Source organism: Oncorhynchus nerka, unplaced genomic scaffold (genome assembly GCF_034236695.1).
Source record: "Oncorhynchus nerka isolate Pitt River unplaced genomic scaffold, Oner_Uvic_2.0 unplaced_scaffold_2265, whole genome shotgun sequence".
Classification (NCBI taxonomy): Eukaryota; Metazoa; Chordata; class Actinopteri; order Salmoniformes; family Salmonidae; genus Oncorhynchus; species Oncorhynchus nerka.
In genome coordinates, this window is record NW_027039032.1 from 1 (window position 1) to 23,989 (window position 23,989).

General features: G+C 38.7%; 1 protein-coding gene across 1 annotated transcript; it reads right to left on the reverse strand.

Annotated features, from left to right (window-relative positions):
* Window positions 1–1,277: 1,277 nt before the first annotated feature.
* On the reverse strand, window positions 1,278–10,776 carry LOC135567265 (neurobeachin-like protein 2). The gene is made up of 4 exons (XM_065014687.1): window positions 10,666–10,776; window positions 2,548–2,697; window positions 2,071–2,228; window positions 1,278–1,329 (listed from the first exon to the last, which is right to left on the reverse strand). The coding sequence occupies exons 2-4, from the start codon at window positions 2,683–2,685 to the stop codon at window positions 1,278–1,280; spliced, it is 348 nt and encodes a 115-aa protein (XP_064870759.1). The 5' UTR covers window positions 2,686–2,697; window positions 10,666–10,776.
* Between the last annotated feature and the right edge of the window lie 13,213 nt (window positions 10,777–23,989).

Consider the following 23,989-nt stretch of genomic DNA (forward strand, 5'->3'; position numbering starts at 1 on the left):
AGTATACTTCGTTTAGTTACGTATTGCTCTCTCACAGACCTATATTACCTGAGCATACTCTCACAGACCTATATTACCTGAGCACACACTCACAGACCTATATTACCTGAGCATACTCTCACAGACCTATATTACCTGAGCACACATCTCACAGACCTATATTACCTGAGCATACTCTCACAGACCTATATTACCTGAGCATACACTCACAGACCTATATTACCTGAGCACACTCTCACAGGCCTATATTACCTGAGCATACTCTACAGACCTATAATACCTGAGCATACTCTCTACAGACCTACAAACCCACCTAGGCACACACACACTCACAGACCTATATTACCTGAGCATACTCACAGACCTATATTACCTGAAGCACACTCACAGACCTATATTACCTGAGCACTCTCTCACAGACCTATATTACAGCAGACCTATATTACCTGAGCATACTCTCACAGACCTATATTACCTGAGCATATCTCACAGACCTATATTACCTGAACACACACACAGACCTATATTACCTGAACACACACTCACAGACCTATATTACCTGAACACACTCTCACAGACCTATATTACCTGAGCACACTCTGACAGACCTATATTACCTGAGCACATTCTCACAGACCTATATTACCTGAGCACACTCTCACAGACCTATATTACCCGAAACACACTCACAGACCTATATTATCTGGAACACTCTGACAGCCTATTACCTGAACACACTCTCACAGACCTATATTACCTGAGCACACTCTCACAGACCTATATTACCTGAGCACACTCACAGACCTATATTACCTGAGCACACTCTCACAGACCTATATTACCTGAGCACACTCTCACAGACCTATATTACCTGAGTACACTCTCACAGACCTATATTACCTGAGCACACTCTCACAGACCTATATTACCTGAGCACACTCTCACAGACCTATATTACCTGAGCAGAGATTCAGGATGATAACTATTTTTTTTCTGATGTTGTGAAGCTTAATGCCAAACGAATTCCCCAATCTTAGGAAAATAAAGGTCTTCTAATCTCATGTTACCTTTAGATTGGAAACTTGCTTCTGCTCAACAAAAGCAATTCACTGAAATCTGTTAGACATGGCTACGACGTCATAACTGGGCGAAGCACATAAAGTCCTAACATGCGATGTATAGTTGTCATCTCATAAGGCGTACCCATATTGTCTCTGAAGGCGCTGGCTTCCTGGTGAGTGTCGTACTGGTAGTTAGGCACTAGTTTCAGACGCATCTTAGAGTACACGTCTCCGCCTGGACAACTTCCATTTCACCTCTAGTGGGACTCTGAGGTACAAATCACAGTAGATTCCAGTCAGGCACAAAGCACCACAACAAAGATTACAATAGATGATGACATTAGTAGTCGAGTCCATCTGGTGCAGGGCAAAGCTCCCATTATATGTTGATCTAGGGTCAGTTTTGCACTTTAACCCCTAATGGTTAAAGGAGTTGTTCACTATTTTACAACATGATGTTAGATGGTTCCTCACCTTGAAAGTAGCCTATAAGCCAGGAGAAACAGTCATTAGAAACTTAAGCTAACTTTAGCAACCGCTAGCTAAAAATCAATGGAAGTGATGCGGGGGTGAGCATGTTTATTTTTTACATGGCCAAATCATCTTAAAGTAACATCAAACCAAATATGGAGTTGATGTCAGGTGACTTGGACAGTATTTGTTTCTAAACATGCCCCCATCACATCCATTGATTTGTAGCTAGCGGTGGCTAAAGTTAGCTGACGTTTGAAAAGGGTTGATTAAAGATAACTGCACCATAGATTCCAGTTTCTCCTGGCCCATAAGACTACTTTCAGGGTGAGGAACCACCTAACGTCATGTTGTAAAATAATGAACTACTCCTTTAATGTTAGGACATGGGGAAGGTAACCAGAGCCTAGATATATACACCTTACTATGGAATAGGCTGACATTAGCCCTATGGGCCTTGGTCAAAAGTAGATCACTATATAGGGAATAGGGTGCCATTTGGGACGGATCCATAGATATAGATAGGATAGAGTCAGACCTGTGTGCCCAGGCCCCTCTCTCGCTGGTGAGCAGCCTGCGGAGGGACTCCCAGTGGCGCCACACTACTCCCTGCTGGCCGGAGCTCTGTTTCTGACCACTGTAGTAACGGCTGTTTTCACTGCGGACCCGCCTCAGGTACGGGTCCACTATCACCTCCTGTAAGAGCACGCACAGACCCCATGAGCACGCACGAACACACACACACAGAAATACCTGTCGATTAGTGACCCATCAGCAATACGAGCACAAACCAAGTTGTACTGGGCTGATAATCCACAGCTTCAGAATACTCCAGATCACCACAATATAATGAAGACAGTACAACTAGCTGAACAAAAACAACTTTCAAGACACATAATATTGACTTGATATTATTAATGTCATAATGGAGGTCATGTCATAATGGAGGTTATGTCATAATGGAGGACAGTGGGCTGTACTATGACCTCATAGGACTGCTAGTAGCATAGTTTACCTGGAACTTGTCTTTGCTGTAGGTCTTCTCTTTGTCCCGCCGTATGGCAGTGCTCATCAGGTCATCAAAGCACGAGTTCCAGAAGTTAGACATGAGGTCATGACTCTTCCCAAACTGATCCAGTTCATACTGCTCCATGGTGGGCTGCACCTGCACGTTATATACAGTAATGTTATATACTACCTACACATTATATACACACATTACATTATATAGTAATGTTATATACTACCTACACATTATATACACACATATACAGTAATGTTATATACTACCTATACATTACATACAGTAATGTTATATACTACATTATATACAGTAATGTTATATACTACCTATACATTATATACACACATTATATACAGTAATGTTATATACTACCTATACATACATTACATACACTACATTACATTACATACAGTGTCATTATATACAGTAATGTTATATACTACCTATACATTACATACACACATTATATACAGTAATGTTATATACTACCTATACATTATATACAGTAATGTTATATACTACCTATACATTATATACAGTAATTATATACTACCTATACATTATATATGCAGTAATGTTATATACTACCTATTATATACAGTAATGTTATATACACCTATATTATATACAGTAATGTTATATACTATACATTATATACACACATTACACAGTAATGTTATATACTACCTACACATTATATACAGTAATGTTATATACTACCTATACATTATATACATTACTACCTATACATTATATACAGTAATGTTATATACTACCTATACATTACATACAGTAATGTTATATACTACCTATACATTATATACAGTAATGTTATATACCTATACATTATATACAGTAATGTTATATATTACCTATACATTACACACATTATATACAGTAATGTTATATACTACCTACACATTACATACACACATATATACAGTAACGTACATACTATATACATTACATACACACATTATACAGTAATGTTATATACTACCTACACATTATATACATTATTATATAAAGTAATGTTATCAGTAATGTTATATACTACCTATACATTATATACAGTAATGTTATATACTACCTATACATTATATACAGTAATGTTATATACACCACACATTATATACAGTAATGTTATATACTACACATTATATACAGTAATGTTATATACTACCTATACATATATACAGTAATGGTACATACTACCTACACATTATATACAGTAATGTTATATACTACCTATACATTACATACACACATTATATACAGTAATGTTATATACTACCTATACATTATATACAGTAATGTTATATACTACCTACACATTATATACAGTAATGTTATATACTACCTATACATTATATACAGTAATGTTATATACTACCTATTAAATACACATTATATACAGTAATGTTATATACTACCTACACATTACATACACACATTATATACAGTAATGTTATATACTACCTATACATTAAATACACACATTATATACAGTAATGTTATATACTACCTATACATTACATACACACATTATATACAGTAATGTTATATACTACCTATATATTACATACAGTAATATACTACCTATATTACATACACACATTATATACAGTACATATACTACCTATACATTACATACAGTAATGTTATATACTACCTATACATTATATACAGTAATGTTATATACTACCTATACATTACATACACACATTATATACAGTAATGTTATATACTACCTATACATTATATACAGTAATGTTATATACTACCTATACATTACATACAGTAATGTTATATACTACCTACACATTATATACAGTAATGTTATATACTACCTACACATTATATACACACATTATATACAGTAATGTTATATACTACCTATTCCTTATATACTGTAATGTTATATACTACCTATACATTACATACAGTAATGTTATATACTACCTATACATTACATACACACATTATATACAGTAATGTTATATACTACCTATACATTACATACACACATTATATACAGTAACGTTATATACTACCTATACATTACATACACACATTATATACAGTAATGTTATATACTACCTATACATTATATACACACATTATATACAGTAATGTTATATACTACCTATACATTATATACAGTAATGTTATATACTACCTATACATTATATACAGTAATGTTATATACTACCTATACATTATATACAGTAATGTTATATACTACCTATACATTATATACAGTAATGTTATATACTACCTATACATTATATACAGTAATGTTATATACTACCTATACATTACATACACACATTATATACAGTAATGTTATATACTACCTACACATTATATACAGTAATGTTATATACTACCTACACATTACATACACACATTATATACAGTAATGTTATATACTACCTATACATTATATACAGTAATGTTATATACTACCTACACATTACATACACACATTATATACAGTAATGTTATATACTACCTATACATTATATACACACATTATATACAGTAATGTTATATACTACCTATACATTATATACACACATTATATACAGTAATGTTATATACTACCTACACATTATATACACACATTATATACAGTAATGTTATATACTACCTATACATTACATACAGTAATGTTATATACTACCTATACATTACATACACACATTATATACAGTAATGTTATATACTACCTATACATTACATACACACATTATATACAGTAATGTTATATACTACCTATACATTACATACAGTAATGTTATATACTACCTATACATTACATACACACATTATATACAGTAATGTTATATACTACCTATACATTACATACAGTAATGTTATATACTACCTATACATTACATACACACATTATATACAGTAATGTTATATACTACCTATACATTACATACACACATTATATACAGTAATGTTATATACTACCTACACATTACATACACACATTATATACAGTAATGTTATATACTACCTATACATTATATACAGTAATGTTATATACTACCTACACATTATATACAGTAATGTTATATACTACATACAGTAATGTTATATACTACCTATACATTACATACAGTAATGTTATATACTACCTACACATTATATACACACATTATATACAGTAATGTTATATACTACCTATACATTATATACAGTAATGTTATATACTACCTATACATTACATACACACATTATATACAGTAATGTTATATACTACCTATACATTACATACAGTAATGTTATATACTACCTATACATTATATACAGTAATGTTATATACTACCTATACATTACATACACACATTATATACAGTAATGTTATATACTACCTATACATTACATACACACATTATATACAGTAATGTTATATACTACCTATACATTATATACAGTAATGTTATATACTACCTATTCCTTATATACTGTAATGTCATATACTACCTATACATTATATACAGTAATGTTATATACTACCTACACATTATATACACACATTATATACAGTAATGTTATATACTACCTATACATTACATACAGTAATGGTATATACTACCTACACATTATATACAGTAATGTTATATACTACCTATACATTATATACAGTAATGTTATATACTACCTACACATTACATACACACATTATATACAGTAATGTTATATACTACCTACACATTATATACAGTAATGTTATATACTACCTACACATTACATACACACATTATATACAGTAATGTTATATACTACCTATACATTATATACAGTAATGTTATATACTACCTACACATTACATACACACATTATATACAGTAATGTTATATACTACCTATACATTATATACACACATTATATACAGTAATGTTATATACTACCTATACATTATATACACACATTATATACAGTAATGTTATATACTACCTACACATTATATACACACATTATATACAGTAATGTTATATACTACCTACACATTACATACAGTAATGTTATATATTACCTATACATTACATACACACATTATATACAGTAATGTTATATACTACCTATACATTACATACACACATTATATACAGTAATGTTATATACTACCTATACATTATATACAGTAATGTTATATACTACCTACACATTATATACAGTAATGTTATCTACTACCTATACATTACATACACACATTATATACAGTAATGTTATATACTACCTATACATTACATACACAGTAATGTTATATACTGATATACAGTAATGTTATCTACTACCTATACATTACATACACATTATATACAGTAATGTTATATACTACCTACACATTACATACACACATTATATACAGTATGTTATATACTACCTATACATTATATACACACATTACAGTAATGTTATATACTACCTACACATTACATACACACATTATATACAGTAATGTTATATACTACCTATACAGTAATGTTATATACTACCTATACATTACATACAGTAATGTTATATACTACCTATACATTATATACACACATTATATACAGTAATGTTATATACTACCTACACATTATATACACACATTATATACAGTAATGTTATATACTACCTATACATTACATACACACATTATATACAGTAATGTTATATACTACCTACACATTATATACAGTAATGTTATATACTACCTATACATTATATACAGTAATGTTATATACTACCTACATATACAATGTATATACTACCTATACATTATATACAGTAACGTTATATACTACCTACCTTATATACACACATTATATACATAATGTTATATACCATTATATACAGTAATGTTATATACTACCTATTCATTACATACTACACATTATATACAGTAATGTTATATACTACCTATACATTACATACACACATTATATACAGTAATGTTATATACTACCTATACATTACATGAGTAATGTTATATACTACCTATACATTATATGTAATGTTATACTACCTATACATTATATACAGTAATGTTATATACTACCTATTTACATACAGTAATGTTATATGTAATGTTATATACTCTACACATTACATACACACATTATATACAGACTACCTATACATTATATACAGTAATGTTATATACTACCTGATACATTACATACACACATTATATACAGTAATGTTATATACTACCTATACATTATATACACACATTATATACAGTAATGTTATATACTACCTATAATACCTATACATTATACAGTAATTATACTACCTTTATATACACACATTATATACAGTAAATGTTATATACTACCTACACATTATATACAGTAATGTTATATATATTACCTATACATTACATACACATTATATACAGTAATGTTATATACTACCTATACGGACTTAGCCAGTAATGTTATATACTACCTTACTTTATACATATAATGTTATGGTATTATTTATACACAAAACGTCACCTATACATTACATACACACATTATAGTAGTAGATACTATACATTATATACAGTTAATGCCATTCAACTAAACATTATATGTTGTGCACATCTAACATACATTATACCAGCACATTTAGTAATTATAACCTATACTACGGGATATACTACCTAGTATACAGCAGTTATATACTACCTACACATTAATACACACATTATATACAGTAAATGTTATATACTACACTCATATATAATGTTATTAGCATTATATACAGTGTTATATATACCCCATACAGCAATATTATATACTACCTATACATTATATACAGAATGTTATATATCAACATTATATACTTGACTGTATGTTTTGTTTATTACATACACACATTATATACAGTGTTATATACTACCTTGTGTTGTTGTTTTTGTATTCTTTTATATACTGTTGTCATTACTACCTCATTATATACAGTAAATGCCAGGTTGCAGTTGTAAATGAATGAATACTTGTTTACATACAACTGGCCCTACACATTATATACAGGTTATAATGAAAAATGTTTTTAATTATATACGACACTGTCAATATATACGTTGACTATAATCCATTGTCCATGGTTATACCTGTGTACAGTAATGTTATATATTTAATTTTATTACAACACACATTATATACAGTAATGTTATATACTACCTATTCCTTATATACTGTAATGTCATATGTGGCAATGTTATACTAACTCAATATATACGTCCCACTGCCCTTTCACTCCTACAGTAATGTTATACCTTTCATTATATAATGTAAATTATATATACTATCTTACATTATATACTGTAATGTTATATACTATTGGCAAAGGCCCCAAAGGTAATGGACAAGCTGATCCACACATGCACAGAAAAGCCAAACTGTTGCTCAGAATGGGGAAAGCAAGTAGTGGGCATTCAACTGACCCATTTGAACCGAGCCCCCTCTGACTCAGACTGGGAGCAAAGGTCAAAACTGGGCCTTTGCCAGATCTATGACATTTTCTATTTACGTATCTAAACAAAACAGATGTAAATCCGTCCCAAATAATAAATCAGCTGAACCATGGGGCAGTTTGGCTTCAATCCTCAAACCTCTTGGTCTGTGGTGATGTTGTTAAATTCTGGTAAATGGAAAGCTTTCTGATTCTGTTCTCATTTCTAACCTGGGAGAGCACTGTCCTGGACAAAGCTGTCCATCCACGTACCTCCAGTGTGTAGATTTAAGAGTGGCTCGTTTCAGACAGCTGGTCCCTGGTTCGTTTCAGAGGCAGAAAGGAGGATGTGACATCAGCCTGTTCAGTTGAGAGAAGAGACAAACGTCAACACCGGTTTAGTAGTAGAACCTACTTGACCGTTTAGTTTCTGAACTAAAGAGAGAAGAGACAAAACGTCAACACTGTTTCCTACGGACTCAGTTTAGTTTCTGAACTAAAGAGAGAAGAGACAAAACGTCAACACTGCGTTAGTCCAGCTACCAATGGACTCTGAGGAAAATGAGCAGCTTTCTCGTAAATTAGCCGTCCAACATCAATGTTTGCTATTCCATGTGTGTAATCGTTCAACTGGTTTCAGGTCGTAGTCAGAATCTTTTCTCAACTGGCCTACAAATTAAACGTCTAACAATGCTCTGAGATGTCTATAATCCATTGTCTGGTTTCCAGCTCAACACACATGTATACAGAGTCTGGTTTCGTCCCACTGCCCTTTCACTCACCCTTCCCTGTTTCAAACAGTTTACTATCGTTTACAAAAAAGCTTTAAAGTAGTGGATTCAATACATTAATGAAAGTAGTGGGACTGACCCAGTCCTTCAAGACTCCGTTGAAATAAATCAGCTGGTTTCAAAGGCTGGTTTCGTGATTCTGGTTTCAGCAACAAGCTGTCATATGGGAATTTGGCCAGCTTCAGCTGGTTTCAACTGGTTTCAGCTAGTTTCAGCTGGTTTCAACCTCGTAGTTTCAGCTGGTTTCAACTGGTTTCAACTAGTTTCAACTTTGTTTCAACTTTCAGCGTTTCAGCTCGGTTTCAACTAGTTTCAGCTAGTTTCAACTCGTTTAATGCTGTTCTTGATACCAAGTTCTGTTTTGACGTGTTTGACTGATGTCATGTCTATATTAATATGGCTCAAATTCATAGCCAGCTAACTACAACTGCAACGATGATTTTAGAAACAAAAAGAGCTCCTTGTGCTCATATATTCAGTTTCAATAAACACTGAGATGAAATATAGTTTACATGTTGTTAACCATCTAAGCCGAAAGCCAACCTTCAGAGTTAGCACCCGTTGGTTTTGTTGCCCCAACCCGTCTCTGTAAGGCTACTGCCCGTAGTTATATAGATATTTTTATTTTAAAATTTTACTTATTTAACTAGGCAAATAGTTAAGAACAAATTCTTATTTTCAATGACGGCCTAGGAACAGTGGATTAACTGCCTGTTCAGGTCACAGATTTGTACCTTGTCAGCTCGGGATTCGAACTTGCAACCTTTCGTTACTAGTCCAACGCTCTAACCATCAGGCTACCCTGGGAATAGTGTGCCATGGGGATACAGCCTGATATAAAGAAGAAGATGGATGAAGGTTGAGTGGTGACGTGGCGTTGGTAGAAGTCCAGCCACTCTACTGTGTGGCTGTAGCTCTGGGAGGTCCTGGGCGAAGGTGGGGCTGCCGTTGGTGACTGGCAGGCTGGGCAGCAGGCCGTGCAGGGTCACAGGGTCAGCGTGTTGGTCCAGGAGGGTGCACGATGGGCACCAGCTGAGAAAAGGTCTCCGTGTGTCCTCCTTTAGCCCGCCCTAAAATAAAAAACACCTTACTGTTGTACTTGTCTTTCTTACACTAGCAGTCGTTACTTGTCTTTATTTACTAGTGTAAGGCCGGTGATAAGAATGGAAACACCAGAATAACAGATGTCAAAATGTTCTCACAGTAAAAGGTCTCTCCACTGAGCACCGACTTAGCAAATAGCTGCTTTATTGAGGAAAGTTTTAATTGCAATGACGAGTATGTGGTCGTCTTGCCAACTTTAGTTGAATGCATTAACTAAGTCTCTCTGGATAAGGACGTCTGCTAAAATTACAGAAATGTCCAACGTAAATGTACCTCCATTACCCCGCCGGGCCACAGGGGGGCACCTAGTCGCCCCAGCAGGAAGCACACCTCGTCCCAGCCCAGAGATAGAACTGTCTGCAGGAGGCTGTGGAGTTTAACGCAGGCCATTACAGACACCTGGAGAGAGGAAGGGAGAGAGACAGAGACACAGAGACAGAGAGAAGATGAGAGGGAGAAACAGAGAGACACAGAGAGCGAAACAGAGAGAGACACAGAGAGAGAGAAATTCTTTGGTCAAAAAGCAAATTAGGCTCCACTTCAAAAGTATTCTCACAGGTCTTAAAATCAACAGAAGTCCTAGTAAATGTTTCATCAGTACACAAACCTAATATCATTATTCCTCAGCTGATGTATTGTTTAAGTGGGATACTAATACTAACAAAACACACAACAATAATTCAAGTGGATGGAAAAAGCTTTGCTCCTTCAAAAAATAAATAAACAAATCCCAACGCTTAAAGGAACATTTTGGACCATTTATTTATGACCACTTGATACTACTCCTACAGGAGTGCAAAATAGCACCCCATTCCCTACATAGTGCACTACCTCTGACCAGAAAGTGATGCACTATGTAGGGAACAGGGTACCATTTGGGATGCACCCCAACAGTAGTTATAACTCAGAGAAGAGCTGCCCCGTCCTACACAACACTCCTCGGGAGGAATGCTAGCTATGTTCTCTGTGCACTGATAGATAACCATAGAAGGACTGGTGTTCTAAACACACCTTCCCCTCAAAAGGTCTAACCTTTATTTGATAGTAAATGTGTACTGACAGACAGAGCATTGGGATTGGTCCCCCGGCATTTGGAGTTTAAACTTTCAAACCCACGCGTTGACTTATGCCCTCAACGGATGTAGTTTGGAGAAAGAAGTTGTTTCCCCAAATAGCACCCTATTCCACCCCTATCTCAGCCTATGGGCTCTGGTCAAAAGTAGTAGACTATATAGTGAATAAGGAGCCATTCGGCATGCAAGCCAGAGTTTGAGCCAGTCTAGTTTGGCTAGAGGGAGGTGGGCGTAGCGTAACATAGGTGACTGACCTGTGAGTCCTGTTGCTGGATGTAGCCGGTGATGATGCGCAGGCCGATCTGAACCATCTCTCTGAGCTCCAGAGCCCCGGGGTACCAGGGTGCTGTGCCACGCCTGTAGTCTGTCCAGGAGGTTCACCACCCCCTCAAAGATCTACGACGACAACACACCTGTTAACAGTCTACAACACATTTTCATTCCATTCAATTCCCACAAGGGGCAATTATGTGGCAAGAGTGCAGATACGCAAAAACAACATAACAGTGACTCAATTCTCAAGACCGGGTTACCACACAGTTAAATGATATAGCTAGAACTACTATTCAAAACATCCTTCAAAACAGTAGCCGAGCTAAAGCCAATACACAAGACAAGACACAGCCACTGACATTAAACACACACTCATTCACGATTACAGGAAGTAGCTGTGCCGTTAATACATGTAACTACATGTAATCTAAAATGTAATCTACCTAATCCCAGAATATGTATATTTACCATGAGAGGACCATAAACAATAACTAGTAATACTGCATACTTCAAGAAAGGTTCAATCTCACCTTTCTGGTAAAAAATAGTTATACATTGCTGAGATGAAGTCACTTTTGAGCTCAAATACACAGTACAAATATTATACACAGTACAAATATTATACACAGTACAAATATTATACACAGTACAAATATTATACAAATATTATACAAATTATTATTATACAGTACAAATATTGAAAATATGAAATATTTTATGACGTATTTCCTCTTCAATAAAACTGTAATGAATAAGGCTTGAAATGACTTCTACGCTTTCTAAATATAGTATAATCAGATTATAAAACCCACTAACTATAAGACTTCACCTTTCTTACAACTGTAAAATACATATTTTGTATTTTTAGTGTCAGAGAAAATGTGCATATTTTCTAAAGGTCTCTTTTGATCAAAACATCGGCCCCCACCGCTGTGAGCCACACACCCCTCTAGCCTGGCTTCCTGAACACGTTAGCAACTTGCCTTTCCTCTCATATTATTATCGTCCATCTAGGAGAAACAGAAAGTGGTTTTTTGTTTGTTTCAAATCTAGGAATGATATGAGATGAATGGCTGTAAATGGATCTCTGAATGTGCTACAGTGAATAAACCACTCTCTTGTTGAGCTACGATGTAAGGATTGCAGGCATGTGCTTTGTCAGTGTCTGTGACATAGGGTTCAGCCAGGAGATGACGGACAGTCGGAAGAGCCAATTAAAACGGTAGGACGGACATCCCAGCTTCAAGTGGTTTCAAATTTCACATCCTACGTCACACAGGCGCAAAAAATATACTACTGTGTCCGTGGGAACTAGGGCTGGCACTCAATGCAAGCCATTTCCATCTACAGGGTCCACAGATGGATCTCTAAGTGAAAATATGGGTCGGGACTGGAAACAGAACCACGCAGGGGACTTTACATCTACAGTGGGGCAAAAAAGTAAAAGGCTGGGTCTTTCAGCATGACAATGATCCCAAACACACCGCCCGGGCAACAAAGGAGTGGCTTCGTAAGAAGGATTTCAAGGTCCTGGAGTGGCCTAGCCAGTCTCCAGATCTCAACCCCATAGAAAATCTTTGGAGGGAGTTGAAAGTCTGTGTTGCCCAGCAACAGCCCCAAATCACATCACTGATCTGCATGGAGGAATGGGCCAAAATACCAGAAACAGTGTGTGAAAACCTTGTGAAGACTTACAGAAAACGTTTGACCTCTGTCATTGCTATTTAAGTGAGATAAACTTTTGATTGACCAAAAACTTATTTTCCACCATAATTTACAAATAAATTCATAAAAAATCCTACAATGTGATTTTCTGGATTTTTTTTCTCTCATTTTGTCTGTCGTAGTTGAAGTGTACATATTATGAAAATTACAGGCCTCTCTCATCTTTTTAAGTGGGAGAACTTGCACCTTTTTGCCCCACTGTATATGGTGCCATTTGAGATGCAGACAACGTGTGGACCATGGTGCAGTACTGTACCTTCTCGCTCCACAGGGCCTGGTTGTCTGTTCCCTCTGAGAAGAGGAAGTCCTGGAGCAGCCTGAGGAGACGCAGCAGACTGGGGAAGTATGGTAGAGAGACACCCTGAGAGTCCCTCAGGTCTGACAGAGAAGACTCCAGCATCATCTCTAACAGACTGAGAGATAGAAACGCAGCAGAAAGGAGGGAGGGAGAATAGCCAGTCAACATTTAACAAGCCAGTTAACATTTAGGGCTACATTTTGCTCAACCAAAACAGCACAGAACTGAAAAAAAGTTTATTTCTGTGGTTGATGTAAGTAAGACCATTAAACAGGTTAACATTCACAAGGCCGCAGAGCCAGACTGATTACCAGTATGCATACTCAGAGCAAGCACAAACCAACTGGCAAGTGTCTTCACTGACATGTTCAACCTCTCCCTGACCCAGTCTGTAATACCAACATGTTTCCAGCAGACCACCATAGTCCCTGTGCCCAAGAAAGCCAAGGTAACCTGCCTAAATGACTATCGCCCCGTAGCACTCACATTTTTAGCCAAGAAATGCTTTGAAAGGCTGGTCATGGTTCAGATCAACAGCATCACCACTGGACCCACTCTAATTCACATACTGCCCCAACAGATCCACAGATGACGCAGTCTCTATTGCCCTCCACACTGCCCTTTCCCACCTGGGCAAGAGGAGCACCTATGTGACAATGCTGTTAATTGACTACAGCTCAGTGTTCAACACCTTAGTGCCCTCCAAGCTCATCACTAAGCCTCGGTACTAGCCTAGTTATCAATTATCTCTTACTCCTGCACATGGACTCAGTACTGGCCTCGGTACTAGCCTAGTTATCAATGATCTCTTACTCCTGCACATGGACTCAGTACTGGCCTCGGTACTAGCCTAGTTATCAATTATCTCTTACCCCTGCACATGGACTCAGTACTGGTACCCTGTGTTTGTACCTAGTTATCAATGATCTCTTACTCCTGCACATGGACTCAGAACTGGTACCCTGTGTTTGTACCTAGTTATCGTTCCTCATTGTTATTCCGTTTCTCTCTGCATGGTTGTGTAGGGCCCGTCAGTAAGCACTTCACTGTTAGTCCACACCTGTTGTTTACCAAGCACTTCACTGTTAGTCTACACCTGTTGTTTACCAAGCACTTCACTGTTAGTCTACACCTGTTGTTTACAAGCATTATCTTCCTGTTAGTTTCTTAGTCTACACCTGTTGTTTTAGTCCACCAAGCATTTCACTGTTAGTCCACACCTGTTGTTTACCAAGCACTTCACTGTTAGTCCACACCTGTTGTTTACCAGTTTCACTGTTAGTCTACACCTGTTGTTTACCAAGCATTTGTTAGTCACTGTTAGTCCAGTCCACACTGTTGTTTACCAAGCACTTCACTGTTAGTCCACACCTGTTGTTTACCAAGCATTTCACTGTTAGTCTACACCTGTTGTTTACCAAGCATTTCACTGTTAGTCTACACCTGTTGTTTACCAAGCACTTCACTGTTAGTCTACACCTGTTGTTTACCAAGCATTTCACTGTTAGTCCACACCTGTTGTTTACCAAGCACTTCACTGTTAGTCTACACCTGTTGTTTACCAAGCATTTCACTGTTAGTCTACACCTTGTTGTTTTCACTGTTAGTCAACCTGTTAGTTTAGATCTATTTCACTGTTAGTCTACACCTGTTGTTTACCAAGCATTTCACTGTTAGTCTACACCTGTTGTTTACCAAGCACTTTAGTCACTGTTAGTCTAGTCACCCTGTTGTTTACCAAGCATTTCACTGTTAGTCTACACCTGTTGTTTACCAAGCATTTCACTGTTAGTCTACACCTGTTGTTTACCAAGCATTTCACTGTTAGTCTACACCTGTTGTTTACCAAGCACTTCACTGTTAGTCTACACCTGTTGTTTACCATTTCACTGTTAGTTACACCTACCAAGCATTTCACTGTTAGTCTACACCTGTTGTTTACCAAGCATTTCACTGTTAGTCTACACCTGTTGTTAGTCTACACCTGTGTTTATACCTAAGCATTTCACTGTTAGTCTACACCTGTTGTTTACCAAGCATTTCACTGTTAGTCTACCTGTTGTTTATCCCTGTGTTTCACTGTTAGTCCACACCTGTTGTTTACCAAGCATTTCACTGTTAGTCTACACTGTTGTTTACACACTTGTTAGCATTTCACTGTTAGTCTACACCTGTTGTTTACCAAGCACTTCACTGTTAGTCAACACCTGTTTCACTGTTTACCAAGCACTTCACTGTTAGTCTACACCTGTTGTTTACCAAGCATTTCACTGTTAGTCTACACCTGTTGTTTACCAAGCACTTGTTAGTCAAATAAAACTGTTTGTCTCACCTTAATTTCAAGCATTTCACTGTTAGTCTACATGAGACAAAACTCTGAGGGAGTTGCATATCAAGGACATTTCACTGTTAGTCTAACCTGGGTCCCAAACAACACTGTTTGACCAGGGCCCATAGGGTGCCACCTGTTGGGATGCAGACACTTCACTGACTGGCTGGCTGACTAAATATCTGACTGACTGATTGGCTGGCTGGCTGTTACTAACTAAATAGCTGACTTTCACTGTTAGTCTGGCTGGCTAACTAAATAGTCTGACTGAATAACTGTTACTAAATATTTGACTGGCATTTCACTGTTAGTCTAACTAAACAGCTGACTGTTATAACTGATGTTTTACTGCTGGCTAACTAAATAGCTGACTGACTGACTGGCTGGCTGGTTTAAATAGCTGTTGGAATAACTAACTAAATATCTGAAGACTTCATTTAGTCTGGCTGTTGTTTACTAACACTTCAGCTGACTGAATAACTAACTAAATATCTTCACTGACTGGCAGGCTGGCTGTTAGCTGACTAAAATAGCTCACTGTTAATAACTAACTAAATATCTGACTGTTAGTCTGACCTGTTGTTTAGCAATGGCTGACTAAATAGTTTTGAAACTTGGACTGAAATCTACACTGGCTGGCTAAAAATGTTTGACTGATTCACTGTTAGTACTGTTGTTAACAAATAGCATTTCACTGTTAACTACACCTGTTGACACCAAGGAGTGACTCACTGACTAACTGGGCCCAAACACTGTTAGTCTACACCTGTTGTTTACCAAACAGCTTCACTGTTAGTCCACCTGTTGTTTAAATTTTCACTGTTAGTCTGACAAACACTGACTGACTGGCTGGCTGTTGTTTAAATATTTCACTGACTGACTGGCTGGCTGGCTAACTAAATAGCTGACTGACTGGCTGGCTGGCTAACTAAATAGCTGACTGAATAACTAACCTGTTGTATCTGACTTCACTGTTAGTCTGACTGACTGGCTGGCTGGCTAACTAAATAGCTGCACTGACTGGCTGGCTGGCTAACTAAATTTAGCTGTTGACTGACTGGCTGGCATTTTCACTAAATAGCTCTACACTGAATAACTAACTAAATATCTGACTGACTGACTTCACTGGCTGCCTGACTTACTAAATTTGACTGGATAACTAACTGAATAACTAACTAAATATCTGACTGACTGATTGGCTGGCTGGCTGTTAACTAAATAGCTGACCAAGATTTCATGAACTAACTGGTTTACCAAGCATTTCACTGAGTCTGACTGACTGGCTGGCTGGCACTTCACTAAATAGCTGACTGAATAACTAACTAAATTCTGAACTGAATAGTCTGACTGACTGGCTGACTAACTGTTAGCTGACTGAATAACTAACTAAATTCTGAGTCTACACCTGGCAGGCTGGCTGGCTGACTAACCCAAATAGCTGAATAACCTTGTTAATATCTGACTGACTGGCTGGCTGGCTAACTAAATAGCTGACTGACCTGACTGGCTAACATAAACTGTTAGTGACTGACTGGCTGGCTGGCTAACCTGTTGTTTAAAAGCTGACTGAATAACTAACTAAATATCTGACTGACTGGCTGGCTGGCTGACTAACTAAATAGCTGACTGAATAACTAACTAAATATCTGACTGACTGACTGACTGACTGGCTGGCTGGCTAACTAAATAGCTGACCGACTGACTGGCTGGCTGGCTAACTAAATAGCTGACTGACTGGCTGGCTGGCTAACTAAATATCTGACTGAATAACTAACTAAATATCTGACTGACTGACTGGCTGGCTGCCTGACTTACTAAATAGCTGACTGGATAACTAACTGAATAGCTGACTGAATAACTAACTAAATATCTGACTGACTGATTGGCTGGCTGGCTGGCTAACTAAATAGCTGACTGAATAACTGGCTGGCTAAACTAAATAACTGACTGACTGACTGGCTGGCTGGCTAACTAAATAGCTGACTGAATAACTAACTAAATATCTGACTGACTGACTGGCTGGCTGGCTAACTAAATAGCTGACTGAATAACTAACTAAATATCTGACTGACTGATTGGCTGACTAACTGACTGAATAACTAACTAAATAGCTGACTGGCTGGCTGGCTAACTAAATAGCTGACTGAATAACTGGCTGGCTGGCTGACTGATTGGCTGGCTGGCTGGCTGGCTAACTAAATAGCTGACTGAATAACTAACTAAATAGCTGACTGACTGGCTGGCTGGCTGGCTAACTAAATAGCTGACTGAATAACTAACTAAATATCTAACTGAATAGCTGACTGGCTGGCTGGCTGGCTGGCTAACTAAATAGCTGACTGACTGGCTGGCTGGCTGACTAACTAAATAGCTGACTGATTGGCTGGCTAACTAAATAGCTGACTGATTGGCTGGCTGGCTGGCTGGCTAACTAAATAGCTGACTGACTGGCTGGCTGGCTAACTAACTAAATAGCTGACTGACTGGCTGGCTGGCTGGCTGACTAAATAGCTGACTGATTGGCTGGCTGGCTAACTAAATAGCTGACTGATTGGCTGAACTAAATAGCTGACTGACTGGCTGGCTGGCTGACTAACTAAATAGCTGACTGGCTAACTAACTAAATAGCTGACTGACTGATTGGCTGGCTGGCTGGCTAACTAAATAGCTGACTGATTGGCTGGCTGGCTGGCTAACTAAATAGCTGACTGAATAACTAACTAAATATCTGACTGACTGACTGGCTGGCTGCCTGACTAACTAAATAGCTGACTGAATAACTAACTAAATATCTGACTGACTGGCAGGCTGGCTGGCTGACTAACTAAATAGCTGACTGAATAACTAACTAAATATCTGACTGACTGGCTGGCTGGCTAACTAAATAGCTGACTGACTGACTGGCTAACTAAATAGCTGACTGACTGGCTGGCTGGCTAACTAAATAGCTGACTGAATAACTAACTAAATATCTGACTGACTGGCTGGCTGGCTGACTAACTAAATAGCTGACTGAATAACTAACTAAATATCTGACTGACTGGCTGGCTGGCTAACTAAATAGCTGACTGACTGACTGGCTGGCTGGCTAACTAAATAGCTGACTGACTGGCTGGCTGGCTAACTAAATATCTGACTGAATAACTAACTAAATATCTGACTGACTGACTGGCTGGCTGCCTGACTTACTAAATAGCTGACTGGATAACTAACTGAATAGCTGACTGAATAACTAACTAAATATCTGACTGACTGATTGGCTGGCTGGCTGGCTAACTAAATAGCTGACTGAATAACTAACTAAATATCTGACTGACTGATTGGCTGGCTGGCTAACTAAATAGCTGACTGAATAACTAACTAAATATCTGACTGACTGACTGGCTGGCTGGCTAACTAAATAGCTGACTGAATAACTAACTAAATATCTGACTGACTGATTGGCTGGCTGGCTGGCTAACTAAATAGCTGACTGACTGGCTGGCTGGCTAACTAAATATCTGACTGAATAACTAACTAAATATCTGACTGACTGACTGGCTGGCTGGCTGGCTGGCTGGATACCTAACTAAATAGCTGACTGGATAACTAACTAAAATAGCTGACTGATTGGCTGGCTGGCTGGCTAACTAAATAGCTGACTGATTGGCTGGCTGGCTGACTAACTAAATAGCTGACTGGCTGGCTGGCTGGCTGGCTAACTAAATAGCTGACTGATTGGCTGGCTGGCTGACTAACTAAATAGCTGACTGATTGGCTGGCTAATCTAAATAGCTGACTGATTGGCTGGCTGGCTGGCTGGCTAACTAAATAGCTGACTGATTGGCTGGCTGGCTGGCTAACTAAATAGCTGACTGATTGGCTGGCTGGCTGGCTAACTAAATAGCTGACTGATTGGCTGGCTGGCTAACTAAATAGCTGACTGATTGGCTGGCTGGCTAACTAAATAGCTGACTGATTGGCTGGCTGGCTGACTAACTAAATAGCTGACTGGCTGGCTGGCTAACTAAATAGCTGACTGATTGGCTGGCTGGCTGGCTGGCTAACTAAATAGCTGACTGATTGGCTGGCTGGCTGACTAACTAAATAGCTGACTGGCTGGCTGGCTGGCTGGCTAACTAAATAGCTGACTGATTGGCTGGCTGGCTGACTAACTAAATAGCTGACTGGCTGGCTGGCTAACTAAATAGCTGACTGATTGGCTGGCTGGCTGGCTGGCTAACTAAATAGCTGACTGATTGGCTGGCTGGCTGGCTAACTAAATAGCTGACTGATTGGCTGGCTGGCTGGCTAACTAAATAGCTGACTGATTGGCTGGCTGGCTAACTAAATAGCTGACTGGATAACTAACTAAATAGCTGACTGGCTGGCTGGCTGGCTGTAGACCGACTGACCTGCATTTGATATCGTCAGGCGGGCGGACCAGTTGGCAGGAGGAGCCCAGCTTGGTGAGGACAGAGAAGACCTGTCCCCTCTCCCTCCACACGGCGTCCTCCCCCCCCTCCGACCCGCTGCCGCACCACAGCACAGAGAACACGATGTTAGTCAGCAGGTTACACAGCTCCTCCTCTGGCATCTGCTGAAAGGGACCACACACACACACACAAACCATATTCACAGTTAGACACAAATACAGTACATCGTGTCGGAGACGGACTGAACCGCGGCGGCATCTGCACAGCCGTATTCTAGGATATTGGACCGTTGGTTGAATAGTTTCCTCATTCTCAGCACGACTCATCACATTCAGTTGAATAGGAGCAATGTATACTGAGCCACGTTGGTTGAATAGGAGTCATGTACACTGAGCCACATTGGTTGAATAGGAGTCATGTACACTGAGCCACGCTGGTTGAATAGGAGTCATGTACACTGAGCCACGCTGGTTGAATAGGAGTCATGTACACTGAGCCACGTTGGTTGAATAGGAGTCATGTACACTGAGCCACGCTGGTTGAATAGGAGTCATGTACACTGAGCCACGCTGGTTGAATAGGAGTCATGTACACTGAGCCACGCTGGTTGAATAGGAGTCATGTACACTGAGCCACGCTGGTTGAATAGGAGTCATGTACACTGAGCCACGCTGGTTGAATAGGAGTCATGTACACTGAGCCACGTTGGTTGAATAGGAGTCATGTACACTGAGCCACGCTGGTTGAATAGGAGTCATGTACACTGAGCCACGTTGGTTGAATAGGAGTCATGTACACTGAGCCACGTTGGTTGAATAGGAGTCATATACACTGAGCCACGCTGGTTGAATAGGAGTCATGTACACTGAGCCACGCTGGTTGAATAGGAGTCATGTACACTGAGCCACGCTGGTTGAATAGGAGTCATGTACACTGAGCCACGCTGGTTGAATAGGAGTCATGTACACTGAGCCACATTGGTTGAATAGGAGTCATGTACACTGAGCCACGCTGGTTGAATAGGAGTCATGTACACTGAGCCACGCTGGTTGAATAGGAGTCATGTACACTGAGCCACGTTGATGGGAATTTTTCTGAGGTATGAGGTCAGGCTGTACGACCCCAGCAGATGGGGTCACAGAGTCTACCAGACTATCATGACTGTGGACTCTGAAACATGCTCACGGGATGCTAATACTTGTGATTTTCTGACTGACACATTTCAGGAGAAACTGTTAGCATTATGGATACGGGACATTACACAAGACACTGGGCTTCATATTCAACACGTCGGTCCAGTTTATTCAAACACCACACAACATACCTCCTAGGAATGCTCAGTACCAGTGGTTAAAGTTAGGGTTAAGGTTAGGATAACAGTACCTGTGGTTAGGCTAAGGTTAGGATAACAGTACCTGTGGTTAGGGCTAAGGTTAGGATAACAGTAAGTGGTTAGGCTAAGGTTAGATAACAGTACCTGTGGTTAGGGTTAAGGTTAGGGCAGCAGTACCTGTGGTTAGGGCTAAGGTTAGGATAACAGTGCCTGTGGTTAGGGCTAAGGTTAGGATAGCAGTACCTGTGGTTAGGGTTAAGGTTAGGATAACAGTACCTGTGGTTAGGGCTAAGGTTAGGATAACAGTACCTGTGGTTAGGGCTAAGGTTAGGGATAATAGTACCTGTGGTTAGGGCCAAGGTTAGGATAACAGTACCTGTGGTTAGGGCTAAGGTTAGGATAACAGTACCTGTGGTTAGGGTTAAGGTTAGATAACAGTACCTGTGGTTAGGGCTAAGCTAGTACCTGTGGTTAGGGCTTTAGGATAACAGTGCCTGTGGTTAGGGTTAAGGTTAGGATAACAGTACTGTGGTTAGGGCTAAGGTTAAGGAGGGCAGTAAGGTTAAGGTTAGTATAACAGTACCTGTGGTTAGGGCTAAGGTTAGGATAATAGTACCTGTGGTTAGGGCTAAGGTTAGGATAACAGTGCCTGTGGTTAGGGTTAAGGTTAGGATAACAGTACCTGTGGTTAGGGCTAAGGTTAGGATGGTTAGGGCACAGTACCTGTGGTTAGGGTTAAGGTTAGGATAACAGTACCTGTGGTTAGGGCTAAGGTTAGGATAACAGTACCTGTGGTTAGGGCTAAGGTTAGGATAACAGTGTGTGGTTAGGGTTAAGGTTAGGGATAACAGTACCTGTGGTTAGGGCCTGGTTAGGATAACAGTACCTGTGGTTAGACCTGTGGTTAGGCTAAGGTTAGGATAACAGTACCTGTGGTTAGGGTTAAGGTTAGGATAACAGTACCTGTGGTTAGGGCTAAGGTCATAAGAGCGTCTGCTAAATGACTTAAATGTAAATGTAAATAACAGTACCTGTGGTTAGGGCTAAGGTTAGGATAACAGTACCTGTGGTTAGGGCTAAGGTTAGGATAACAGTACCTGTGGTTAGGGCTAAGGTTAGGATAAACAGTACCTGTGGTTAGGGCTAAGGTTAAGGTTAAGAGGCAGCAGTACCTGTGGTTAGGACTAAGGTTAGATAAGAGTACCTGTGGTTAGGGTCAAGGTTAGGGCAGCAGTACCTGTGGTTAGGGTTAAGGTTAGCAGCAGTACCTGTGGTTAGGGCTAAGGTTAGGATAAGAGTACCTGTGGTTAGGGTTAAGGTTAGGGATAACAGTACCTGTGGTTAGGGTCAAAGGTTAGGGCAGTACCTGTGGTTAGGGTCAAGGTTAGGGCAGCAGTACCTGTGGTTAAGGTTAAGGTTAAGATTAGGGCAGCAGTACCTGTGGTTAAGGTTAAGGTTAGGGCAGCAGTACCTGTGGTTAAGGTTAAGGTTAAGATTAGGGCAGCAGTACCTGTGGTTAGGGTTAAGGTTAAGATTAGGGCAGCAGTACCTGTGGGTTGGAGGTGTTGGAGATGGTGTCAGCTGCCCGGGGGTCAGTTCCATAGTTGGTGTCGTCCAGCACGTTGGACAGACTGGAGCTCTTCCT